The sequence below is a fragment of the Crocodylus porosus genome, unplaced genomic scaffold, assembly GCF_001723895.1.
Source record: "Crocodylus porosus isolate Cpor-Errol unplaced genomic scaffold, CroPor_comp1, whole genome shotgun sequence".
NCBI classification, from domain to species: Eukaryota; Metazoa; Chordata; order Crocodylia; family Crocodylidae; genus Crocodylus; species Crocodylus porosus.
This window is the reverse complement of record NW_017728909.1, coordinates 24771103-24789927: the sequence shown is the minus strand read 5'-3', so window position 1 is coordinate 24789927 and position 18825 is coordinate 24771103. Positions and strand designations below refer to the sequence as shown.

The following is an 18825-nucleotide window of genomic DNA, read 5'->3' as shown; positions in this document are numbered from 1 at the left end:
GTGGGACGCGGCGGTGTCGGGGCCGGTTTGCGTTGTTGGCGGCTGCACGACCTGCCCCCAGGCCCCTGCCCGGCCCGTCTCCAGGATCCTGGCAAGGCCGCGCTGGTCTCAGTCCTTCCCCAGACCCGGCTGTCCCCTGGGCGCGCGGGCACATCCGCTCGGGGGCAGGCGGCCTGTGCTGGGCCGAGCGCCTGATACCCCCTCCGCTGCCTGTGTTTCTGCAGGTGTCCTGTGGCAGCAGAGCAGGAAAAGCTCGTTCCCCTTGCGAGCCAAGATGCCCCCCTGCGACTTCTCGCCTGGAAACTACGAGGTAAGTCGCAGTGCCACCCCTGCCGGGCCTGCCCGTGCCGCTGGCAGTACTGTCCCGTTTGCTAGCTCCTCGCAGCGGTTCAGTGGCTCCAGAGGTTGCTCTCGGGGCTTGCTTGCAGCTGGCCTGTCCCAGGGAGCTGGCGGAGGGCAAGAGTTGAGCAGCCCCTCTGTGAAGTAGGGCACCGGTAAGCACCAGATCATCAAGGCTGCATCATGCGAGGAGAGATCTCGCACCTGCTCTGTGTGTGGCACCAGGTGCTGGGACTGGGAAGTGTGGAGTGTTTTGTAGCTGTAGGAAGACTAGGCTAAGGAAATGTGTTTCATTTGCAGTTGGGCTGTTGTCATCCCACAGAGGCTGAACTGGTTTCAGGCTACCAGGGGGCTGGACTCAGCTGGTATGAGGAGAGTTATGCCATCCTATGTCAGTAGTCCTCATCCCTTTTAGACTCAAGGCACCTGTTGTTAAACCCAAGACACACCCCTTGGAAAATGCCAACTCTTAATTTTTACTCATTTTTTGGCTACGGAAAGTTTTTTCCTGTTGCAAGCAACTCAGAAAGACCGCAGCAGGTCAGGATGGTTTTAGCGCTGTGAATTCCTATTTGAATCTCTAGCTTTATTTTGTGAATCATTTTCGTGGCACCCTTGACAGTATCTCTCTGGCGACCTGGATGAATATCACTGTCCTTTGTGCTAAGCTCATTCTGGGCAAGTGAAAGTTAGGATCAGATCCATAAAAGACCTGGTGTGTGGCACTGCTCTGTGGCAGCGTACCGAACCATCAGACTCTTTGGGGAGCAGGGAGTCGGGGTCTGATTCCTGCTTCTGCATTTTGCATTATTTGGTGGGTTGAATGCATAAAGGTTTTTGGCATCAGGGCTCTACCCAGGTGCTATTATTTTGAAAGGAAAAAGTTGTGCCTAAGGGGGTTTCAGACTGTGCTTCTCAGTTTCACATAAGCACCTAACTCAGGGCTGGGTGCAGGTGCCAAGGTCTGAGAATTAGTCAATTTTTTGATCCTCCTCTCTTTCCTATTGGCTGTGTTCAGTTCCTCCACCCTCCAGCATGCTGTTTTTTATTAATCCCCTCCCCAGGCATCCAACTTTCTGCAGTTGGTTAATTCTTTTTCTGGAGGCACCAGAAGGCAAGGGCAGCATAACACTGAAACTAGCTGCAGCAGTATTTAAAGTTACCAAGTTTAAGTCCCTTTGATCTGGACCTAAATTCCTAGAGAGGGAAAGTGGCACTGACCTGAGTTCTTACACAGGCTCACTCCTTGCTATACACAGTGGATAAAACATATGCAGTAAAAAGCATGACCTCAGTGTGGTGGTACTAAAGGTCCCTCATGTGAGAACAGCTTAACTTAAACTTATGTTTCTATTAACGTACTAAGCTGGTGCATATCACACAATGAGACCATAAATTCACATGCTTTTCTCACCCAAGCCATAGTAGTTCACCTGTTCTGTTGCCAACGGGTGTTGCACATTTGGATGGCAATTGTGACAGATGGTTTGTGCGTTAGCTGTTCAGCATGTTTGTTAAAAAAAAAAAAAATCAACTACATCTTTCCAAATGGGTGCTTCTCTATCGTCTGTATAACAGAATATGAATCCATCTGATACCTTTTTTAATTGATGTGCTTTAATGATGAGATCAGTACAAAATAACAACCTTGTTCTGTATAATGGAATTGCAGAAGTTTATGGAGACTAGTTGTGTATCAGTGTTTATTTTAATATTTTAGTTAAGTGAACAAATTGTAATGTGTTGATGTGGCAATGCTGAAACCTTTAGAGAAAGGGAAAAGAATAATGATTTTTTTACAACATGCAGGCTTATCCCTATGACCATATGCTGAAGATCCGCAAACAAAATGTCTCTCCCTCACTGACAACATATTACAAGAAACCATTGCTACTACATCAGGGACATATGCAGTGGCTGTTTGATTATGAAGGAAAACGATACCTTGATCTCTTTGCTGGAATTGTGACTGTTAGTGTTGGTCACTGTCACCCGTAAGTGTGTTATCATTTGAGTTTCACTGGCTAATACAGAAATACACTGTTCTATTTTGTTCAGTGTGTAGCACCATATATCCAAAGGCAGAATATAGCTTTTTGTGCTTTGGCATTTCATTTCTATGTTTAAAACAATTGCGGTGATCCTTTGGAGAATGGGCTCATTCATTCCTTCATCTGGCAGTTTAGAAATTACCGAAATTTTAAGAATTAAAAATATGCTGGATTAATTACTCTGTGTGTGTTTTGATTACATGCAGGAAGGTAACCGCAGCTGCCCAAAAACAGCTTGGTCGTCTGTGGCACACAACCAACATCTACATGCATCCATCAATCCAGGAATACGCAGAGAAGCTGACGGCACTTCTCCCTGATCCACTTAAGGTACCTTAGTTCTAACAGGGTGGCTGGCTGCTAAGTATGGATGAAGAAAGATACAGTACATGAGACACAAAATAACACAGTGTCAAACTCTGAGCCTCATATCATATCCCCAGAAAGAGTATAAACCTTCAGCTGAAGAGAAAAAAATGACAATTCTCAAGACATGCTGAACTTTACTATGAACCTAGACTGGCACAAGTATAAGAGAGAGGTAGTTAGCTGTATTAGTCCTGAGTGAGGCAGGTGATGGGGTAGATCTGGACCTTACAGACTAAATCAGAGATGCATAAGAATATGCATAAGTTTATGTACCTCTGTTTAGTTAGTCTATAAGGTGCAAATCTACCCTGCCTTCTACATGTGGAAAATCCTGCATTGTCCATACTATGTAAAGTTCAACTTTTGAGTCATTTTTTCATTTCAGATTTCACCATACTGAGGCACTGCCAATTCAGAAACAGTCATAACTCTGAAAATACGTTTTCCCTTTTATTACAAGCATTGTGTAAAACTACTTGAACTCAGAATAATTGGTGTTGGGAGGAAGCATTTTAACTGCATTTGCTTTTTGCACTTTACAGCCTTCTATTTGTAGTTGGCTTCACCGACTATTTCCCTGTGTAGTCCATTAGACTCATGTAAAGAGAGCACACTGTCCTCTGTGCAACAATAGGCAGGGAAAAAGTTTAAAATCCTCTCAAAAGATGGCTAGGGCACTCAGGATCAGGAGTTATGTCTGAAACTACTTTAAATGTTTTTCTTTAAAGAAATTAGTTGCGGAGGGATAACATTTTGAAGCACCAGAGTAACTTATGCATTTTAGACTATTTAAAGTCAGTAGGATTTAAGCTCTCAAATTACATGCCTGGGTTTAAAAAAATTAACCAAGTTGCTTAGATCTCTCATACAGGATGACTGAATGGTGTCCCCTTAAAACTTTAACCTCCCATTGTCCAAACACTGCTTACCTTTTTTTTCTCCTCCTCTACCCTCCCTATTTGGTAACTAATCTCCAAGACTATTTACTATTACCTTTGCTGCTGTTGTGGTTCCATCTACCCTCGGGGTCTGAGGGCCTTGTCACATGTCACACTTAGAACATGTTAACTGCACTTAAAACATCAGCATCTGCATGTTCAAGCAGTAAGATATGCACTAAGTGCAATCGTATCATAGCAAAGTTAGGACTTTTCGTACAAGAAGTAACTCCAGATTGTATTAAGTAACATGTGTTCAGCTCTCGTTGGACCACTCCAGAGATACTACTAGCTATTTGTGGTCCTCACTCAGCTGTGACATCAGCCAGGAACCCCTCAGCTCCACCAAGCCTCTGTTGTTGATCCCAGCCCCAGTACTGCACCAGGGCCACTTCACGACCTGTTGCAGTGCTGGGGTGGGACTGACAATCAGCTGACGTAATAGCAGCAGAGTCTTGAACCAGCCCTGGTGCAGTACCTGACAATCCGTGAGCTGTGTGTATTAGAGATAGTAGTAAACATTACCATGCAACTGCTCAGAACTCAGCTTCTTGCATCCGTTCTAGGATCTTGCTCCGAGTGCTGTGAGATTTGTTTGAAATATGTATCTGTCTTGCATTGTATAAGCAGAGGCATCAAATATTCCAAATTCTCTTTGCAGACAAAATGCAGGAGAAATTGATCTTTAAACAGCTGTGTTCGGTTTGATTGATTGGCCCTTGTAAAACAAAGTCAATATTTGATATGTTGAGATCAATATGAAATTTGTCCTTCCATAGGTGGTTTACCTGACCAACAGTGGGTCAGAAGCCAATGATTTGGCAATGTTCATGGCAAGGCTTTATACTCGTAACTTTGACATCATCTGTTTCAGGTAATCATAATACATTTTATGAATTCCATTTGCATAACCATGCACACAATGCAGGAAATAAAAGGGACTTTATTAACCCAGAATCTGTCATTGAACTATTTGAATTAATAAATGTAACTGCTAGTTTAGTTTAAAGACTTAATACCCATTGGGAGCTGAAGTGCAGCTTGTGTATTAGGACTGCTCCATGTACAAACCACTTGCCCATCTATAGCCTATGCTTTCTGTTATTCTTTACGGCAGTGGTTCTCAACTTTTTTAGACTCAAGGCACCCCTCATCAGATTTAAGGCACTGCTCAACCTTTAATTTTCACTCATTTTTTTGGCTCCAGATGAATAATAGAGCAATTTTTCTGCTGCAGATAACTCAAAAAGACCACAACAGGGAAGAATGTTTCTAATAACCAGGTCCCCTCTACACATTACTGTTATTGTGCAATTAACTGAGACCGTTTTCATGTGCAAAATCCTTATCACTATCACTTGCAGTGAGTGAAAGGGATTTTCCCAGGCTGCTTGTGGTGCACGAAGCGAACTTCATGGCCTTTTTGTGGTGAGCCTGCCCCTTGCTGCTGATTGGTTGAGGGGCCCTGATGGCCATGGCCCTCGCCATTGATTGGCATACAGGGCTGTCCAGTGTGCGGCCCCTGCCTCTCACCGCTGATTGGTTGAACCAAAAAAGCAATGCAAGCTGTTATTCCTTTTTCCTTCCTGGCAGCCTGTTTTGTGCACGTGTAGCTGTGCACATGGTGCAGTGTTTTTGCTCCACAAGTAAAGCTATGCTACAATTAGCATAACATGTGGAGCTGCCCTGGGTTCCTGTGTTTACCTTCTGAATCACGTTTGCATGCCTAGCAGTGCCACCACTGCTTGGCATCCCATAGCATCCTTGAAGGGATCTCAAGGCATTCCCTGGCTGAGCATTGCTGCATTAAGGAGCGTGCTTATAATGTTTTAATCTTAAAAAAACGTAATATTTTTGGTCAGAGACTATACGGAAAATCTCAAGGTTTTGAGATCCACCGAATATAGTAATTCCTATGAATAAGCTGTAAATGGTGTATGAATAAAATATCACCCCAAACTGAGTGGAAATATCTGCTTGAGAGGGAAGTGGTGCCCAAGATTTAAAAAGCAGGGGTGTTTGTTGCCCAAGGTTCAGATACACAGGTACAGCTGTGTGAAGAAGCTCTCATAGCACCTGCCTATATTACCTCTGGTCAGTACGTCTAACCCAGGGGTGGGGAAAATGCGGCCCGTGGGTCAGATGTGGCCTGCCAGGCTATTCTATCTGACCTGCTGGGCTCTTAAAAATTTAGAAAGTTAATATTTATCTGCCTCTGGCTGCCTGTCATGCAGCCTTTGATGCCTTGCCAGAACTCAGTAAGCGGCCTTCCACCCGAATAATTGCCTGCCCCTGGTAACCTCTCACCAGAATGAACGCTTAGTTACAAATCCAGAGCTAATTGGCATTCAAGTCTGCCATAAACAAAGCAATAAATGGTGGAAGGATTGTTTTTTTGTATTGCATCCAGAAATGCCCCCACTTCCTCCAGGTTGTCTGCTCTTTTCCTCTACCCAGAGAGCAGGAGCAAGCTCTGTAGGAATGAGTGCAGCTGTTTCCACTTAAACCTCACGTGACATCCAAAGGAAATGAGTATGTGCTTTGTTCTGTTCCCACAGAGGAGGATACCATGGAGGCAGCCCTTACACGCAGGGTTTGACATCCATCGGATCTTATAAGCACGGTGTCGCCAATGGCTTTGGCTGCCCAACAGTGAGGTTTTTAATGTTTTATTTATGTCTTAGCTACTGAATAAGAGTGCTCGTTTGCTCAAATGTGATAAAATTTACTTAATGCCTTATGTTGTCAAAATACAGTTCAGATGTTAACTAATAAGGAGGATGTGCTAGGCCTGAGTCTGTTTGATCATTTGCCTAAGTACAGAGTGGACACATCTGCACATGCGGTAGACTGCGTGGTTGTTACACTACTGCACAGTAGATCATTGCTACCGCATAGTAGCAGCTAAAATAACCATGCAGTGATGGGACTGCAGTCATTCAGTACTTGCTTAAGTGGTGTTATTGTGCAGTCTTGTCATCGCATGGTTATTTTAGTTGCTATTATGCAGTAGCAACGATCTACTGTGCAGTAGTGTTGCCGTCACAGTTTGTGCCTGGTGACACTATGTTGCCATAGCAATGAGCTATGGCGATGTAGCATTATGTGTAGACGCATGCACATGCCCAGTGAGTGGGGAAAAATGCTACCAGATCAGAATGGAAGTGTTGTGTCTCCACTTTGCCCTAACTTTGCCTGTGTATAAAAGCTGCAAGAGGGGTAGGGCACTAGCACATTGGGCCCCAAGCCCAGGTTTTCAAGTTTATTAAGACTTCTGATAAAAATGATATAAAATAACCTCTTGAGGATTTCCCTCTGGATTGAAAATGCAATAAACATGTATAGTAGCCCCTGCTCATATCTCTTTGCCCTGATGGCAGAAATGGCTAATGAAGACTGTTGACAGCTGGGGTTGGCTAATTTAATCTACACTAGGGACCATCCTAGGTGCAAAATTGGCCCCAAGAAGACTTCTTTGGGATCTATTCCCCCCCCCGGACCTCTCAGTTCTTTGTTGCATCCATTTCTCAGACTGCAGCTGAGCTTCAGCCCAGAATTTAAATGACTCTGCTGATGCCATTATTAGGATTAAAAGTAGAAATCAAGTTTTTGGCCTATTATCAGTCCACTGGACTGCACTGCCTCCCTGCAATATGCTGTCCTATATCTAGTTTTGAATGCCTGGAATTCATAGAATCGGAGAGTAATAGAAAAGATGGGCCAGAAGGGACCTCAGGAGGGCGGCTAGACCCTGTCTAAGCCATCCCAGACAAGTGGTTGCTAACCTATTCCTAAAACTCCACAATCTACCCTGTTGCATGACTATAAGGCACATAGCCCAAGGACAGCGAGACCACCCTAACCTCCCACAAAAGCAGGGGAACAAGGGCACTGTCAGTGTCCTGCCACTGCAAGGTTGTATGGACAAATTTGAAAGGTCAGTTTTGGGCCACCGTAATTGATTAATAAAATCAGTGAGCTGACTATCCCCACACTAATCGCTGGAGGACAGAATGATTTTAATTTCAAAGACTTGGATTCCTAGTCTTGTGCACTGCCTTCCTTCTGAGGTTGCAGACCCTCGCAAAAGTGCATTTTACAAGTTGTTTTCAGACTGGTCAGTTGAATTGGATCTCCCATTTGACACAGCAGATTTTTAATTTTCTGTATCAAAATTTCTTTCAAACAAAACCACATTATTGAAATAACTGTTTTAATGTGTTTTAGGATTATTGCTTAAAGTCTTTCATTGAACAATAGTTTTGTTCTCAGTACTGACTTTTTTTGAAGGTCTGCAGCTATTTCTGTTCTTCTCCACAGACAATGTTACCAGATGTTTTCCGTGGTCCCTGGGGAGGAAGCCATTGCCGAGATTCTCCAGTGCAAACTGTCCGGAAATGCAGATGTTCTGGAGGTTTGTTGATGGCAAGGAATGTGGTTGCTATTAGGTGCAAAAGGAAAGATGGGACAGGAGAAGCCAAAACAACATCACCCAGGGACGCCCCTCCCTGCCAAGGCAGCATCCATCACACCAAGCTAGCTTTACTCTGGCTTTCTCTCTGCTTCAGGAAGTGGGCTGGAGAGCATGGTAGGCAGTGCCTACTCCATGGCCTGGTGATTAGCACGTTTTGCTGGAAAGCAAGAAATACAGTTCAGTTCTCCTCTGGACAAGGAGCCTAGAACCTAGGTCTTTTGTTCCTTGGGCTGGTGCCCTACCCAGTAAACTATAAGTGGAGAAGACATCCTTTTTTTTTCTGCGCCCTCCCCCTGTTGTGGTTTTTCTGTGGCTGACACTTTAGGACTTACCTGATGCTATGCACGTATTGAGGCAACTCTGTTTTCTGCCACTCCCTACGCTGGGGTGCTCAACCCGCTGTCCAGGGCATCTTGGAATCTGGCCTGTGGGACTCCCCAAGGGTCAGGAAATTTGGTGGCCAAGGAGAAGCAGTGGCAGTTAATACTGCCATCCCTCCCTGCTGCCAAAATCCCAAGTCCTGTGTGACGGGTTGGAGCTGGGCCATGATTTCCCCCCAAAACTGCATAGCCAGATCAGGGCCAGGCCACGCTCTCTTCCTTCTGCCCAGCCAAGCTGGGGCCACATCATGCCCCCTTTTTTCTATGGGGCCAGGCCATGCCCTCTCCCTCTGCACAGCTGGTTTGGGGGCAGGTCACCCTTCCGCCTGTGGAGCTATGCCATACCTCCTTTCCTTCCACCTGGCCAGGTTGGGGCTAGGTGATGTGCCCTTCCTCCCACAGGGGCAGGCCATACCCCCTACCCCTGTGAGGCTGAATTGGTGCCAGATTCAGTTCACTGGCCAGATCCAGCCTGTGGATGGACTGGGCCCTGCCTATGCAGCTTGCTGGACAAAAAAGTTGATCACCACTGACCTACATAGCTGCCTGCTGAGCATGCTTAGAAGAGAAGCGTGGGGCAAGAGTGACTGTGTACTGTAACCTACATGCAAGTGCTAAAAATTGCAGTTATGAAGCCACATATATGCCCTCTAGGGCAGGGGTTTCAAAGATACAGCCTGTGGGCTGAATCCAGCCTGTAGTGCCCTGTCATCCAGCCCGTGGTGCTTGCTGTGGGTTTTGGAATAGACCCACATGTGGTGCACACTGGGCTGGGTTGGGATGCATTCTGCACAAAGCACCCACACCAGGCCTGGCCAGGCCGAGCACTGCACATGGGGCCAGTTTGCAAGCCTGATGCAGCCTGCCGGGCTGGTCCTGCACCATTCACTGTGGACCAGCCCCGTGCCATTCATCTGGCTCAAGGGGCCTGATGAGCTTGACACCAGTGCTCTAAGGTACAGACAGATCTAACAATGGTATCAACAGCAAAGGATGCCATAGGAGCTGTTAGGTTGGAACTGGTTCACCTGCTTGATTCTCTAGTGATAGAAGTGTAGCAAAACCTCTTAGACTTTACCTTGCTTCATTTAGGGTCCAAGTTACAATGATTAACCTAATTTGTACGTTAGGCTCATGCAGCCGTAACAGATAAAGCATAACAGCAACTGTATGTTCCAAAGCAGCAGTTCCCCTGCTCCTTTTAAAGTAGGTAAATGTACATTTATCCATATTCTTAGGCACATGAAAGGGGAGTAGACTTTGGCCATCAGTTTGCTTTGAGTGTTTGATGGAGTGTTATGAGTACTTTGTTTTATGTTAACCTGGGACACCTCCTTGCTCCAAAAGGCTGGCTTTATGACCCAGACAGCATACTTAGGAAATGCAAAACAATTTATTAACTTCTGATAATTCACCTTCAATCTAGGAATGTTAAAAATACCTAAAAGCATGTTTTTATGTACATCCATGTAATGTTAAATTATTAATCTATGTGTCTGTCATTTCCAGTACACCATTCTTGTGTTCCTGCCACACAGGTCATTGTCATGCAAACAACCAGTACATTGAACAGTTCAAAGACACTCTGAATACTTGTGTGCCTAAAGGAATCGCTGGATTTATTGCCGAGCCAATCCAAGTAGGTTACTTACTACGTTCCATTCTATTTGTAACAGCACAGTACTATATAGCACAAAGTACTCAAAAACAATGTGGTTGGTGGGGTCCGAATGTGAATACCTACCAAAAACTGAGCCTTAGTATGCTCTGAACCACCTCACTCATTCAGAAGTGAGGCTGCAAAAGTGCAAATGGCTTAACTTACTGCCTACAAGACACCTCATATGGCAAATTGAAGGTGGTTGGCTGAGCTATGGTTTTGAGGAGGTCGTTGGCACCTAGATAGTAGACTTAAATGACCAAGCACCTAGAGGAAGATCTAGGCCAGCATTGCCTCCAAATGATGCAGCAAGCTGGCTGTATTTGCCTTGGGGCCATGTACACTAAAAGTCTCTGAGGCATAAGTGTTGTGGGCTCATTAGCTTGAGAAGATTGACCCCATTGTCTGTCTCCTTTTTGCTGCCTCGTCTCTGTGTACATGTGCATTATTCTTAGGCTGTTTAGATGGGTAGTAAATTTTGGGGTTCACAAGACAGCTGCTCCCTCCATTTCAGCAATGCTTCTAAAGTCTAAGCTAAGCCACCGCAGAATTCTCCAGATAACTTACTGACCACATTTTATTCTTAGATTTCTCTGTCTTATCTGAATGTTGCTAGGTTGTAGGTTTGAAATAACGATCCTATCTCTGTTGCTGAAAACAATGTGTTTACGTATTTTTTGATAGGGTGTTAACGGAGCTGTTCAGTATCCTAAAAGTTTCCTAAAGGAAGCCTTTCAGTTAGTGCGAGAGAGAGGAGGCGTCTGTATTGTGGATGAAGTAAGTGTCCGTAGCTGCAAAAGTTCTTGGGAGTTTTGGATAATTCTGCAAGGCCATTAGCCAGGCAAAGGCAAATACTAGATCAGTTGAAGGCCTGGAAGCAGTCTAAATCAGTGAAAGCCAACCTTTTTGGCAGGCACGCCACCTTAGCCCCACACCCTCCCCAAGTGCTACTCCCATCCTCTTGAACTGCTGCTCTCCATTCTGATGCCCTGTGCTCCCTGCTCAGTATGCTGCTCTGTTTGTTGTTTTCTTCTCTGTCTGCCATCATGCTGCCTGTCTCCTCCCTAATCTGCCAGGTATGACGCAAAGTGGTCATATGCTGCAGATTGACCACCCCACTCTAAAGTAAATCTAGAGCAGGGGTTGGCAACACTTTTGGGAAGGGCACCAAAAACACCTTCAACCTCAATTTGTAAGATGGTGTGCCGAGGCGGATGGCAGGGGAGCTGCGAGGGGCCTGATCTTTGTTGTGGCAGTGCGGCCCTGGCCCCTTCTCCACCATTTCGCCCCAAGGCACGCATGCCAAGCAAAATGCCTTTGAGTACCATGCCCTGGCACCCGTGCCAGGGGTTGCCTACCCTGGTCTAGAGTTTAGCAGCCTGAGCAGAGTGCAGCATTCCTAGCACAGAGCCTCTGCAAGTCAAAGCTGCCACACATTATCCCCTAACTTTCTCAGTACTGTGTTTCCTCATTTGTACTAAGCTGACAATTTCTGTTGCAAATTCATTGGATCTTATTCCCTGCTTGTATAAATGGGTGGTATTCCTTTGACTTCAACAGAGTTTTATTTCATCAGCAGAAAACATATTTAAATACTCCTACCAGTACTCATCTGAGGTCAGGTTTGGACTAGGAAGAGTTGTTTTACAATTTTATCTATTTCATTGAAGTATAGACAAAACCAGTGCTTGCAGAGGAACTCTTGAGGAGACTCTATCCCAAACCACCAGCAGATACCCTTTTAAATATAATTTTCTTAGTAAGACAGTTTGAGTTAATAGAAATGAACCATTAGAAAAACAGGGAGGCAAGCTGGAAGTGAGTAAGAGAGACTGTGATGGATGCTAAATATGCTGGCATAGTAAAATCCTGGTACAATTAGTGCAGTGACCCCTGGAGCTGCTTCTGAAAGCTAAGCATATGCAAGTCCCTGTGACTTCAGCCTACGTAGATCTGCCTTAGGATAAACACTGTAAGCTCTTTCATATGAGAGAGCCTTTATACAGTTTTATGTAATAGAATTTATATGACTGGTTTTTAGGCTTAAAATCTGCACCTACAGAAAAGTCACAGGAACAAACCCTCCAGATTGTGTGCTAGGCCACTTTTCATTTGTAGCAGGTACAGTGTTTCTGTAAAGATAATGCATAATTAGTAACACAGCTGTCAACAAAACTGTGTGTGGAAAACGTTTTGTACTGAAGTCAGCATTTGTTAAAGGTAAAATAATCTGTGTAAAGCTAGTTGAAGAAGAATCCTGCTCAAATAAATGAAGTTGGCATTTAGATATTATGGTTACAAAGCAATACGATAGGCAAGAACAGAAAGGCTCATAAATAGTACAAGCATTAAATAACTCTTGAAAAACAATGTGTAAGCAAATGTTTGTGTATTTGCTCTTGCAAGGTACAGACAGGCTTTGGACGCACTGGCAGCCATTTCTGGGGATTTCAGACACATGATATAGTTCCTGACATCGTTACCATGGCAAAAGGAATTGGTAATGGCTTTCCAATGGCTGCTGTTGTAACAACAAGAGGTACAAATATTTCTTATTTTAAGACATGTGGTAATTTGAATATGAAATATACCGTATACTCGTCCAATGACTATGGAATCAATCATCTCAGCAAGTGCATTTTAGAAATGAGATACAGATATATTCAGTCTCAAAACAGGCTTTGGACATAGACAAGTCTGAAGCTCGCTTCTCAGAGGTGCATGGAGATAATAAAATTCACAGTCTGCTCAGCCACATAGTGATCAGAGTAAAACCCACAGGCATCAGTGGAATAACTAAGGTCATTGTAGAACTGGTAAGAGACCCCAAAACTCCTGCCTGAATTCACCTGCCTATTGAATAGATGCACTTCTGTTATACAAGATAGTATTCGGACAGCTGCTTAACTGCTGACTAGTCAGTACCCATGACCCAGTGTGTTTAGCCCAGATCCATATCAGCTCTGTTGGTGCTTTTGTTTTAGGCTTCAGCATGCCTAAAAAGCTTTGCACCAGGAGCTAATCCAGAAGGGCAGGGTGATGTTCCCAGGATCAGCATGTGGTGCAGTGTGCCATCCTGAGCACCCAGGGTTAACAAGCAGGAGATACCTAGGCTGAAGGGGAAGTGTGTGTTTGAACTCCTGTCCCTCCTTAGAACTAGATGCCTTCATCGTCTTTCGATCCAGGCCATGTTTTATTTGATAGCAGGTGTTCAGCTAGTGCCTACTTCTGCATAGTAGCTTAGTATAGCAGTACTCAACCTTCAGCCTGCAGGCAAGATCTGGCCTGCAAATCTGTCTCTCATGCAGAAATTCTGCAGTGGTGGAGTTGTGGCAATTAGTGCTGCCACTACTTCTCCCACCACCAAATTTCTAAGCCCTATGACCAGAAGTCATGGCACCACGCACTAGATCAAGCTGGCTTGCAGACATGAGGACAGTGTGGCAGGTCTGATCCAAGGTGTGCAGAGCCACATGCTGGATTGTGCTCCCACTGGTTCAGGTCCACAAACCAATCCTATGCACCAGCTCTGGCCCATGGACTGACTGTGCACCACCCTCCATCCAGCCTGAAATGGTGAGCACTACTAACCTAATGGGAGAGCTGGGTGCTAGCCCATCCAGGGCCTGACAGGATGCAGCAGTGCCCTACTGAGCCTGCCACTTCCTGGGTGAATGCTCTTATCACTAGAAAAGATGGACTTTCCCCCAGCAAATTGTTGCAGCAATTTGTACTGAATTCAGCACCATCAGTGAGCATTAGGAGTTGTCAGAGCCCAGCTAACAGCGTGGGGTGTGGTCTGGGCAGGCTCCCAGCTCCATTATGGGTCCAGCAGGAGTTGGATGTCTCTGTTCTCAGACTGAGGCATTTCTTTTGGGGCAGCTGCAATAGGGACATTCCTGATTGCTTTCCCTGGTAAGGGCACCTCAATTCTACTTCACTCCTATGTAAGCTCTAATTTATCTGGTACTTAACATCTACTGAAAATAGCAGAGAATCCATAACTCATCAAACTTCTTCACCTCTAAACCTCACTGCCCATTTTCTGAAATTTTTGCCCTATATTTTCAAACGGTTGCTGAGAATCTAACACCTTCTTCTCCTTTTGCCTGCAGTTAAATAGAAAGAATGAGGCATGAGATTAGTTTACAACTGAAACAGCAATAAGAGCTGATGAATACTAGAAACAGGCAGGCAATGGTGAGGGAGGAAATCAATGAATGTGCTTTTTCTTCTAGAGATTGCAAACTCCTTGGCTCAAAACCTTCACTTTAATACATTTGGAGGAAACCCTGTGGCATGTGTAGTTGGATCTGCAGTGCTTGATGTAAGAATGTTACAGTGATATGTTCCAAGTGCCTTATGCTGTTTGCAAAATGCTATGGCAGAGACTGCAGCAAGACTCCTTTATGCTGCTGGGACTTTCAGTAGTTACACAAGGGGGGAAATGTAAATATTAATTTAAGACCACAAACATTAATTTTTCTGATTGATTGTCCCATTATTGAATTTGATCTTTACTCTAGTGCTGTAGCAGGGCTAAGATTTTGTCTTGCAATACCGTGCATCCCTAACACCTTCAGCCTTCCCGAAGCCTCATTTCAAAACTACTTAATGTCTGTCTGCTGTATCACCAGGGTTGCCAAATGCAGTCCCTTATTACTCCCTTCTTTAATAGAAGCTCCTTTCCCTAGAATGGACTGTGTCCTTCTGACTCACTAGTGAAGCAGCAGTATCCGCTTGAAAAACTAGAATAGCCAGACTGTCAACAGCTTTGTTTACCAGCTGGAGTGAGTGTTACAGAGGGGTGTCCCAGATCATCTTGTGTGCTTAGCTAAGTTTCTCAAAACTTGAGCTAGATTAACAAACTATGAATAAAAAAAAATACCAGTTTTGGCATCTCTAGCTGCAAGATTTCTCCCTCCTCTCCCCACCCCGCATCTGTTTCATAAAGCAAATTTTCAATGTATAAAGTGGTTGATGTATGTCAATAATTAAATACAGTTATAGTTTGTGTTAGCAGCTGGGGAAGCTAGAAATAAGACAAATTCATTTTAATTCACTCTTACTATTAAAGATTTCTGTATATACTTTAAATGTAAGTGCTTGCCAGGAAGCTTTAGAAAGCAGAATAGACTTATGCTGTAAATGCATACATAGCTTGATGTTGATATGACATGAGAAAGGAGAGTTGAACTGTACTAGAAGACTTACAATGATTAAAATTCACGTATAAAGCTCACACTGACTGTCTTAGGCAAATAAATAATGGGGAAAAAAGCAGCAGTGTACGTTTGACAAGTGCAGATTGCCATTCCAGTATTTTCTAAAATACTAGTGGAGGTAAAACTTTGCATTATTAGCCTGCTGTGTCTTTGCTAAGGGAAATAGAGATGGCTGTTACCCATTTTGTGCAGGGCAATCCAATTTTAGATTTAATCCTTTTTCTTCAATCTGGATGTCTGTCATTTCTAACCAGGCCATTTTAGAAGATGGTCTACAAAAGAACAGTGAAGAAGTGGGGACTTACATGCTGTTTGAGTTAGCCAAAGCGCGGGATAAGTTTGAGATCGTTGGAGACGTCCGCGGCAAAGGGCTTATGATTGGAATAGAAATGGTGAAGGACAAGGTCAGTAAGAACAAGGCTCATGTCCTGTGATTTACAACAGTGCTAAAGCTCTACCTTCATGGGCCATGTGGCCACAAGAGACTGTTCCTCTTAAAAAGAATCCATAGAACAGGTGATGTTACACTTACTATAAGTGAGTTAGAAGATTCAAAGTCCCAAAATGCTTCACTGATTTTTAATATGCTGCAAAACAGCACTTGTCTGTTTGTTTGAAATTGGGTAATTGCATCCTGAAAGATAGACAAGTAAGCTTTTCACTGGGGTTGGTCAATGCAACACTTGTGCCTCACGGATTTAATCTACTCAAATAACTTAAAAGCTAAATGGTCTCTCTTCACAGGATGGTCGTCAGCCTCTTCCCATTGAAGAGATAGGTCAGATCTGGGAAGACTGCAAAGACATGGGAGTATTGATTGGCAAAGGAGGAATTTATGGTCAGGTACAGGAGCCTCTAATGTACAACTGGAGAGCTTAAAGTTATGATATCGTCTAAGTCATGCTATAGTCCATGTGTGAGTAGCAGCAGGTAGCATTAGGCTTTACCGAGTGGAATTGCAAGTATAGGAATGATTTAGGATTGGACCCAAAACATTGGAAGCTGAGCATTGCAGTGTTTAAACTTTAGCAGCCACCTCCCAGTCAGACTCCTGAACCCTGACTTAGACTGGGACAGGAACCAAAATAATTAGCCCACTGAGTCCTCCAGCAGGAAACTGCTGAGAAGCATGTCATGAATCCTATATTTCCCTAAGGCTTATGTGCCTTATTCGGCACTTCACTGCACTTGGCCTAGGCACCTTTAGAAAAATGGAGCCAGGGTCACTTTTTTCCAAATGATAGATGTGCTGTTGCTATTACTCCTATTAACCCAGTGGTTACGAGTATTTATGTAGGTTGTGGGAGATCCAAGTTCAATTCTTCCTTAGGCTGTTGAGACTCAAATCCACCTCCCAGAGAGTGCCCTAAATACCACACTAAGGTATTAGTGAGGCACTGGTGCCACAATATTTTCCGGTCAAGCCCAGCGTTTGTATTCCAAGTCAGGCTACAACACTGAATTGCTCAGGAGACTTCAGCGCAGATTCAGTTTGGGATGTGGTACAAATTGATGTTGGCTGCTTATAGAGGGGGGAGCACCTTGAGCTATAAACTTCATTTTCTGCTGTTTAGCTGCATCTCAGAACACTTCAGAATAGAAACAGGAATTTCTACTAAACTCATGTTATACAATCCGTTTCCCCCATTAGACCAAATACATTTTGCATTAACCACCATACCCATTTTGTGCCTGTACTCTTAAATCAGCCTTAAAAGTGAAAGACTAAATGAAATACAAAATTAATTTATTTCATTCAAGCTACCTTAGGCCTGAATGGATATTATTATTACTGGTAATCTGTAAGAAGACTGGCATGTTACTTACTCCTGATTATATTGGGATGCAGGGGTAGTTTTACTGGGTGACTGTGCATCAAATGTTCATCAAACCTGTCTCTCTTCAGACCTTCAGAATTAAACCACCAATGTGCATCACTAAAAAAGATGCAGACTTTGCATTGGAAGTATTTCATGCTGCACTAATGAGACACATGGAAAGAAAAGCTGCAACATAGACCCTAAACAGTTCCCTTGCCTCAGATGAAGCTCAAATATTTAGTGCGCACATAATCAATACTCTGGAATCGTCCTCCAACTATAATGCAGTCTGCAGGAAAGTCATTGGATGAAGAAAATCAGACCTTATTTCACTGAGCACTTTGTGAATTTAAATGATTTTGGAAGATTCCTTAATTTGGTGGCTAAACAAGAACTCACTCTTACTCTAATGTCCTGCATCACAAGAGCAGTTTTGCCTATTGTGAACACACAAAGCCAAATGAGTTATTAATTAGTGCCTTCCCAGTCAACTGGGAGTAGAGTACCTGCAAGACTAATCTCCCATCCCATCTTTGGCAGCAAACCACTGACAATTCATACTATCAGTACTGGGCAGGAAGCCCTCAGGCAGAGCCTATCTGTAGTTAACAGTGCTGGCTGTCAAGCATCTTTAAATTTAAAGTTCTAGCTGTGGCGATTCCCCCTCCAATCCTGGCAACTCAGCTCGGAAGGAGCTGATGGAATTCTGGCTGTAACGTTGATCGACTTGAAGTTGACATGCAGAGATTTACTTTCCACAGTGACATTGCTGAGTAACTAATGACTTCATTGAATTTTAAGCTCTCTTGCTTTTAGACAGACTTCCTTTAGTAGATTTTAGCATTAAAATTTTGTTCCTAGAACACACGTGCTTCTACACCAGCAATCTAAAAGTGATTACCCTTCCATTTCAATGGAAAGCTCCAACGTTTGGCTGTGTGGCTGCAAAGTGAAGAAATGGTAACAAGTCCTTATTTTCCCATTCAAGGAGACAAGATATGCTCAGCGTGGTAAGGCAGCATCACACAACAAACGATTTAACTCCTATAATGATACTTATCAAGAGCCTAATTTTCCTTTATGTAGTAGGAAATAGCTGTAGCAGTGAAACAGAGGTAGAACAGAGTGTACTCAAGTTCTACTGCGAGCCTTTGCTATTGGGCTGCAGGGTGCAGAGTTTCTGTGAAACCCTCTGAGAAGATGAAGCTCTTGCCAAGTAGCCACATAAGATGACACCTACCTCAGAACTTGCCCCTGAACGCTCTCTCCCACGGCCATCTTCCCTCTACTCTCACTGGCAGCGAGAGTTGTGTCGGCACCCCTGCTTCACTTAGCCAGGACAACCTTCCACAGCTGGTGAAACAAAGTGCTGTGCTCCCCTGTACAAACATGGTTAAGGAGTTCAGTAGTGTTTGCCATGGGGTACCTATTGCAAGACTTCTACTAAACATCTTGCCTACTGCCCAAGGATGCTGCGTTTGCAAGTTACACTTTCCAAATGTTAGTCCTCACACAAAAATTGCTTTTTGGTCCAATAAAGGCATCATACTGACCTTGTGTGTTGCATTT

General features: G+C 44.0%; 1 protein-coding gene across 1 annotated transcript in view; it reads left to right on the top strand.

Moving 5' to 3' along the window:
• The window catches only part of AGXT2 (alanine--glyoxylate aminotransferase 2), a 20282-nt gene extending 1470 nt beyond the window's left edge, over positions 1 to 18812 (top strand). Inside the window, exons 2-14 of the mRNA XM_019531688.1 lie at positions 62 to 310; positions 2149 to 2333; positions 2597 to 2720; positions 4477 to 4571; positions 6256 to 6349; positions 8018 to 8111; positions 10090 to 10190; positions 10896 to 10988; positions 12618 to 12750; positions 14450 to 14538; positions 15691 to 15840; positions 16181 to 16279; positions 17343 to 18812. Of these exons, the coding sequence (XP_019387233.1) occupies positions 62 to 310; positions 2149 to 2333; positions 2597 to 2720; positions 4477 to 4571; positions 6256 to 6349; positions 8018 to 8111; positions 10090 to 10190; positions 10896 to 10988; positions 12618 to 12750; positions 14450 to 14538; positions 15691 to 15840; positions 16181 to 16279; positions 17343 to 17453 (1617 nt within the window). The 3' untranslated portion in view covers positions 17454 to 18812. The remainder of the gene's footprint in view (positions 1 to 61; positions 311 to 2148; positions 2334 to 2596; positions 2721 to 4476; positions 4572 to 6255; positions 6350 to 8017; positions 8112 to 10089; positions 10191 to 10895; positions 10989 to 12617; positions 12751 to 14449; positions 14539 to 15690; positions 15841 to 16180; positions 16280 to 17342) is intronic.
• Positions 18813 to 18825: the final 13 nt, after the last annotated feature.